Raw genomic sequence first — 8035 nt, 5'->3', positions numbered from 1 at the left:
TTATGAGCTGTATCTTTGTGATTCACATATTATGTAGCTGTAAAGGTAAAGGTAAAGGGACCCCTGACCATTAGGTCCAGTCATGGCTGACTCTGGGGTTGTGGCGCTCATCTCGCTGTATTGGTCGAGGGAGCCGGTGTCCAGCTTCCGGTCATGTGGCCAGCATGACTAAGCAGCTTCTGGCGAACCAGAGCAGCGCACGGAAATGCCGTTTACCTTCCCGCTGGAGCGGTACCTATTTATCTACTTGCACTTTGACGTGCTTTCGAACTGCTAGGTTGGCAGGAGCAGGGACCGAGCAACGGGAGCTTACCCCATCATCGGCAAGTCCTAGGCTCTGTGGTTTAACCCACAGCGCCACCCGCGTCTGTACTTCTTCCCTAATGGGGGCAGCCACTTGCAAAATCATCAGTTTCATAAAGCAACAGGTTACCATAACTTCTCTATTAGAAGCACACACAAGGATTTATAGGGGTTCACATTATCACATTCATTACAGCCCTGTGGGCCTCCACCACAGAAGCACTGGGGATACTTTGCCTTTTAGAAAGATATTGCCTGTGTCTCAAAGGTGGCTTCCCAGGGGCAGGGAAAGGAGGCAGAAGAGGAGGGCTGTTTGGGCTGTCTCCTGCCCATTCCTTTCTCTGCCCTTATCTGAAGTTCTGAAGGTTTTCAGAGGACTAGCTTAGAATCCATGGCATTATAGAGTTGGAAGGGACCCCGAGGGTCATCTAGTCCAACCCCCTGCAATGCAGGAATCCTTTTGCCCAACAAGGGGCTTGAACCCATGACCCTGAAATTAAGAGCCTCATGCTGGACCAACTGCAGCAAATCGTCTAAGACAACCCTCTGTGATGCAAGACACATAGCTAAATACAACCCAATTCCACGATGCACCTGAAAGAAATTCAGATTTGTTAATCATTTCCCTCTCACTTCATTTTTCACAATCTCTCTGCAATGTGTAATGTATGTGCCTGCAACTCTGGGTAACTCAGGTTGAAACTGAAGAAAGAGGCTGCATTTCATCAGCTGTGAAGATGCCACAAGCCTCTTTGGGCTCATTCCTGGCCTCTCCTCCCACGTGACCTGCCCACCTACTTATGCTCGAAATGATAAATGCATAGTCATAGGATCATGGAATTGTAGCGTTGGAAGGGACCCCAAGGTTCATCTAGTCCAACCCCCTTCAATGCAACCTGCCACTGAGGTCGGCATATTTGCAGGTGGGGTAATAAAAGGGCATTTTCCATTTGTAAATGTGGAGCTGCCCCGACACTTTAAAATAGAAAAGGAAGGTTAGGACTCAGAAGATTCAGCTGAATGGGGTCAAAGCTTCATTTGGGCTCCAACCGGAACATTTCTCCTTGTTTCCAAGGGAGGCCAGGCCTGGGAAATAGTTCTATTTCTTGTGGGTGGTATTGATGCAATAGCTGCAATCAAACCTTGCCCTGTCTCATGGATATACCCAAAATCACATGAGTCAGTGAGTGGAGAAGGAGTCCTGTTGTCTTTTATTTCTGTACAGAAAGGACCAGCAGGGATTTCATTGTCCCAAATCAACTGGCCACCGGTTACAGCGTTCCAAACAGTTTTATACATTTGACAAAAATTCCACACCTTCCATTAAGTTTAAATTTCCTATCCAATCAAAGTACTCAGTTCCTCTTACCCCATTTCCTTATAAGGCACTTAACCCCGTGATTGCTCTAAAGTTACTACAGTGGGAAGCATGCGTACTAGATACGCGTTCAGACGAAGGTCTGCTAGAATTTTATTGGCAGGATTAGATTTCACCTCCAGTTACCGACCACATTCCTTCCAAGCAGGCTCAGTAAGTCGAAACCTTACATGGTACAATTATTTCTAATTCTACTTCGCAAGTGTAAATAGGAGTTGTGGGGAGAGTTCTGGTTGCTTGTTCCATGCATGTTTACTAGAGAAAGCAAGAGTCTTCCCCTGTAAGACAGTTGTGTGAGACTTGAAGCAGCTGTTCTCAAGGCACATCTGTTCCAGAAGCATTGAAGAAGCAGGAATTCCAGGTGGTTGATTGGAGAACCGCCTGGGCTCATGAGCTGGGAGCCCACCTTTGGCGAGCAGTGAAGCTGTGTCCTTCAGCCGGACTCCTCTGGGCCCTGCTGCCCTTTAGGCCTCATCAAAACCTGGCAAGAGCAGAAGGGAACAGTTAGAGGGAAGCCCTGGGTGAGCTGCTCCATTTGCAGAGTCTTGTTTGCTGGGGGTGCTAGGCATTCAACCTGAGACCTTCTGCATGCCAGTACGCCATCCTTGCCACCACTGAGCAATGCCTGTTCAAGCCCCGGCCTTTGGACAAGGGAACAAATGAAAGGCACGCTTGTAAAAGAATTAAATGTAAATGAAGGGACAGTCAGGAACTAGAGAAAGATCGGAGGAATGGACTCAGGCAGGGCCAGTTTTCAGTAGAATGAAGGAATGGTTTATGCAAAGCTGTGGGCAATTGGGCAAGATCTAGGGTAACCTTGGAGGAAGCCGGTTACATCTGTTCAGGCCAGGAGCTTCTCTGCCTGATGGACCCACCCCCTCTTTTGTGACTACAAGAGGAATATTTGGAAACAAGGCTGGTTTCCTCACCAACGGGCACTGTTAAGAAAGAAAAAAGATGGTTGCTTTTCCTGCTCATTTATCCACTGCACCAAGGGCTCTAGCAGAACACAGGGACATCAGAAGAGCCTGCTGGATCAGGCCAGCACCCTGTTCTCAGTATGGGAAATCAGCTAGCAGGATCCAAGCTCAAGAGCCAGCTCTCCTCTACCATGTTATTCTGCAAGTGGTATTCAGAAACACTGGTGCCTTTGACGACGGAGGCAGTGCATAGTCATTCTGGCTGTTGCTGTTTAGTCGTTTAGTCATCTCCGACTCTTCGTGACCCCGTGGACCAGAGCACGCCAGGCACCAACAGACTTCTCCTCTATTAATTTTTCTAATCCTCTTTTAAAACCATCCAAGTTGGTAGCCGTCACTGCCTCCTGAAATTAGGTGTGCTTGCATCTTGTGGGGAGAAGAGAGGGACATAGCTGTTGATATTTTCACCCCTCCCATTGCAAGAATCTCCTGATCTGATGTTTTGAGAAAGGAGGGGGCGGAAACTCCTCTTCTACTCTACCACTCCTGCCTGACTGCCTGACTCTGTGTGTGGAGAGAGTCTTATATAGTGACTAGATGGCTGAGTGGGAGCTGTAACACTCATGCAAGCCAGTAGTTCTTTAGTTTGTAGTAGCTATTAGAAATAAAAGGAGTTATGCTTCACAGCTAGCTTCCGCGTTATTTATACTCTGCTGAGTCTGGTGCTGACAATGCACAGTTGTGGGTCCAGTGTACTGGGACCTGCTTTCCAGGACTGGAAGGTCTCTGAAAGTGCTCCAGTCGCCTAGCCCTGTCGGGGCAGAACTAGTTATTGAGCCCAGTCACTGACATCGGTTGAAAGTCGTACTGACAATAGCAATGGTCAGGAGAGGGCCAGACTCAGTTACAGACTGCAACCGTGTGCCGAGGAAGAATCCGGGAGCGGAGTTTTAATGGTGGAGTTTGTTTATGTTCTCTGGGACTTATTTGTAGCTGCAGCCTGTATGCGAGTGATGAACAGCGGAAGTTGGAATGTGATCTTGCAAACCTTGCAAAGACTGAACAAAGGAAGATGATAATCAACTCTCCCAGCACACCAGGTCTGAGACAACAAGAAGATTATGAAGGACTACAGACGTGAAATGGATTTTATATTTATAAGAGGTGCTGCCCAAGAGGAGGAAATAATGGCTTGCTGTAAGAATGGACAACAACTAGTAAAGGATGAAATGGATATTAAAGAAGAGATGATGTATCAACAGGAGGAAGAGATGGACATATGTTTGCAACAGGAGCGGAAAACCTGATTTTTAAAAAGAAATTGTATTAAATCAAAGTAATTTGGACTGATTTGTAATGATTTGGAAATCCAATAAAAAATAATATATTTTAAAAAGGAGAGGGCCAGACTCTAGTCGTGTGCTTGAACCGCTGCACCCACCTGCCCTTACCTGCCGGGGCGCAAACCTTGCTGCATCCCATTGGGCAGCATTTGTCGGTCCCTTTGCAGTGGTTGTCCTCGCAGCAATCTGTTTTGCATGGCAGCCCAGGAGGGATTTTGAACTTGGGGCACTCGCCGGGTTTTACTGTGGGGAAAACACACACAAAAGAGAGACGGTTAAACCGTGGAACTTGCATTTGCACGATTTCCCCTGGATCCAGGCTAGGTGATGGGCAACACAACAAGCATACTGCAGAACGGACTTTCCCCAGGTGGAGGCGTCCAATGGTCTGGGTCTGGAGTGTGGGCGCTTTCCCCAGGTTGGGATTTAGGAGAGTCGCCCACCTTGGGAATAAAGGCTATAACAGCAGATTTTCAAATTGGGGGTGGGTGGGTGTGATGTGTGGGAATGTTCAGGAATGCAGGAGAGGATATATTGTTTGATTACAGCCTTTCCAACTTGTGTTAACAAGTTCACAATTTAGCAGAGTAACATTCCCCTTTTTAAACTTGCCGCGGATTTGTTTGCTCAGGCTCGCTAAAGCCTCTATAATAACTGTTATTCCCTTATTCCCTCATAAAAGATAAGACACGACACAGTCTTCTATAAAAGTATAAAAAGGTTTACTCACACATCATTCTGTTCACAATAGGATCCCAGAAGGCAGACTTAGTTTAGAAAAGTAACATATACCTGGAAACTATCTCATAAGGAGACAGTCCCTTTCTCCTCTCTCGGCTGGAGGCCAAGAGAGCATCTTTGGCTAAGCAGATGTTGCTTCTTCGACGAAAGTAGTCACAGAGAGAAAGATGGCTGTCCTGCTGTCCTGCCCTGTGCTTTTGTCATTACTTGCACAGGTGAGGCCACGCCCCCTCTAGTTACGTGCAGAGGAAGTCTGTCCCGGCCCAGAAGGAAACAGGAAGTTTACCTGCGGGCTGGGCAAACATTCTTCTCCATGTGTAAACATGTTCACTCTAGGAATGTTGTACTTGACTGCTCTTGTGTTTCACATCCCACATGATGGGATCCTGGAAGAGGATGCGAAGTTCCTCTGGATTTCATGGCAGGGAATGCCTTCATCATCTCTCCCTCCCACAATGAGCCAAGACCAAGGACCCTTCTGATCCACACTGGGCTTCTGGGGGGGTTTGACTTCATCCTCCCCACGCTCCTCATAGCGTTATTTGGGAAGCAGATGGTGGTCTGCAGTGCCCTCCTTCAGCTTTCCCCACTGCGTTGGCTTTGAGAGGGTCTGGGAAGTCACGCCTCTGTTCCTTTATTCTGATGTTGGTGTTGGGGTCAGTACCCTAACCCCACAGACTCTGGCACTCTTGAAAGGCAGTGTTCTCCCTCCTTCCCCAGCACAGAGAGAGCCAGGCAGCTGGCACAGGGCTGGCTTTGAATAACTCAGAATCATAGATGACCTGAGGGCAGTGCTTTCTCTGGGGGGACGTGGGGGTGTGCATACCCCTAAACATTTTGTGAATCTTAAGATTGGCTTCATTGAGGGTCAGTATTTCAATATGAGTAGGAAAATGAGAGGGACGCGGGTGGTGCTGTGGGTTAAATCACAGAGCCTAGGACTTGCCAATCAGAAGGTCGGTGGTTCAAATCCCCGTTGCTCAGTTCCTGCTCCTGCCAACCTAGCAGTTCGAAAGCACGTCAAAGTGCAAGTAGATGAATAGGTACCGCTCTGGCGGGAAGGTAAACGGCGTTTCCGTGTGCTGCTCTGGTTCGCCAGAAGCAGCTTAGTCATGCTGGCCACATGACCCAGAAGCTGTACACCGGCTCCCTCGGTCACGACTGGACCTAATGGTCAGGGGTCCCTTTACCTAGGAAAATGAGATTACCCCTAAACATTTTTTAAAGGAAAAAAGCACTGCCTGAGGGTCATCCAATCCAACCCCCCTGCAATGAAGGAATTCCAGCTCAAGAATCCCTGACAGCTGGACATCCAGCCTCTGCTTAAAGACCTCCAACGACGTCTTTCCAAGGGAGTCCCTTCCACTGTTGAACAACTAACTCTCACTGTCAGAGAGTGATTCTTAATGTTTAGTCAGGATCTCTTTTCTTGTCATTTGAATCCATTGGTTTGGGTCCTCCCCTCGGGAGCAGCAGAAAACAAGGGCCGAATTGTCCATGTGACGGCCCTTCAGATATTTTTTTTTTTGTATATAATTTTTATTAATTTTCCAATAAAAACAAATTTATAACACAATTAAACATTAAGAATTCATCACACGTCTTTTTTCTTTTAGACTTCCATCAACATGTCTGATAATTTTCCGTAGTTATTACATATCTTCACATTTCTTCATTTATATTGCACTATGTATATCTTATCTTACCATATTATTTAAACAATATTTCTATCAAACCTTGGCCCTTCAGATATTTGAAGGGCTGTCTCACTTGAACAATTGTTTGACGTATGCATTTGTTTTGTGCTTTCTTTAGATACAATTGACCTTCTGATACGATTGTAATGAGTGTAGCATTTGTTAATTGCCGTTGTTAACTACTGTGAGCTTGTTTGAGCTCACCATTGTTGCTGGAATAGAAGTGGAATAGAAATATTACTGGTAAATAACATGGTGATTAAAAAAGATCATTAGTGGGGGGTTTTCTCAGAGACGAGGGCTACACTTGTCCCTTTGGGTACTTCTCAGGAGCACTTGAAAGCCTTTGTGCCAGAAGCAGATTGAAGTCCCGGGGAATTGATGAAGCTAAGAATCTTAACAGCTGCTGAATGGCTGGATTCTGACCCCTCCGTTCTTGCTCAGCTCCTCGGTAAAGAGCTCACAGGCTAGGGCTCCCAGCTCTTTCCCATACACCCCACCTCCCTCTAATATAGGGGACATTCTACTGAATGCGAGACTGGTGAACCCCAAGACCCCAGTCTGCTTCTGAAGGGAAAGGACTTCTTACCGTTTAGTGGAGTTTGGCAAGTGTGGCCACAGTTGTTGCTGCAGCACTTCTGGTCTTCAGGACATGAATCATCTCCAGAACATTCCTCCACACACGTTCCAGCACCATCCGGTGGGGGGCAGTATCCTGGCTTCCCTGGAACAGAACCACCACATGACTTCCCAGCAGTGGAGTGGGGGTCTTTTAAGTCAGCCCACTCTGGGCTCCAGGCTCCCTTATAGATTTGTAGAGTTGGAAGGGATCTCCCAGGGCATCAAGTCCAAGCCTCAGCTCAAGATTCCCTGCAGATGACCATCCAACCTCTGCCTAAAGCCCTCCAAGGAATGAGAGTCCACCACCTCACGAAGGAGCCTGTTCTACTGTCAAACAGCTCTTATCATCAGAAAGTTCTTCCTGATGTTGAGTCATAACCTTCTTTCTTGTAATTGTAATCCATTGGCTTGGGTCCTACTCTCCGGAGCAGCAGAAAACAAGCTTGCTCCATCTTCCATGTGACAGCTTTCAGGCATTTGAAGAGGGCTGTCATGTCACCTCTTAGTCTTCTCTTCTCCAGGCAAAATATACCCAACTCCCTCAACTGTTCCTCACAAGGCTTGGCTCCCAGACCCTTGATCACCTCTGTTGCCCTCCTCTGCACACCTTCCAGCTCGTTAATATCCTTCTTAAACTGTGGTATCCAGGACTGGACATGGGACTGTATGTGTGGTTATATAATAATATAACACAAAGGGCTGGGCTGGGCAGGTGGGGGATGCAGCTGTCTTTTAGCAGCACACCAAGATCACAGCATTCCAGAATTTGAACCCCCAAGGGTCATCTAGTCCAACCCGCTGTGACACAGTAATCCCAGCTAAAGAATCTCTGACAAACCTCGTGTGAAGGAGAGTCCACCACCTTCCAAGGGAGCCTCTGCCTTTGATTAACCTGCAGTTTGAGGGCCCTTTCCTGGCAGTGCTGCTTACCTTCTGACGCGCAGTCTGGTGTCTTAGAACCTGCCAGTGTCAGCTCAGCACAAAGGGTGAGGAGCCCCACAAGGACCATGAGGGCAGACTTCATGGTGCAGC

At 47.4% G+C, this 8035-nt stretch overlaps 1 protein-coding gene across 1 annotated transcript; it reads right to left on the bottom strand.

Moving 5' to 3' along the window:
- Positions 1-1497: 1497 nt before the first annotated feature.
- On the bottom strand, positions 1498-8035 carry LOC128416705 (WAP four-disulfide core domain protein 18-like). The gene is made up of 4 exons (XM_053394762.1): positions 7934-8035; positions 6972-7106; positions 4053-4187; positions 1498-2162 (listed from the first exon to the last, which is right to left on the bottom strand). Exons 1-4 carry the CDS (start codon positions 8025-8027, stop codon positions 2146-2148), a joined length of 381 nt encoding a protein of 126 aa, XP_053250737.1. The 5' UTR covers positions 8028-8035; the 3' UTR covers positions 1498-2145.

The sequence above is a fragment of the Podarcis raffonei genome, chromosome 6 (genome assembly GCF_027172205.1).
Source record: "Podarcis raffonei isolate rPodRaf1 chromosome 6, rPodRaf1.pri, whole genome shotgun sequence".
NCBI lineage: Eukaryota > Metazoa > Chordata > Lepidosauria > Squamata > Lacertidae > Podarcis > Podarcis raffonei.
The sequence above is the reverse complement of the archived record's forward strand: the minus strand, read 5'-3'. Positions and strand labels throughout refer to the sequence as shown.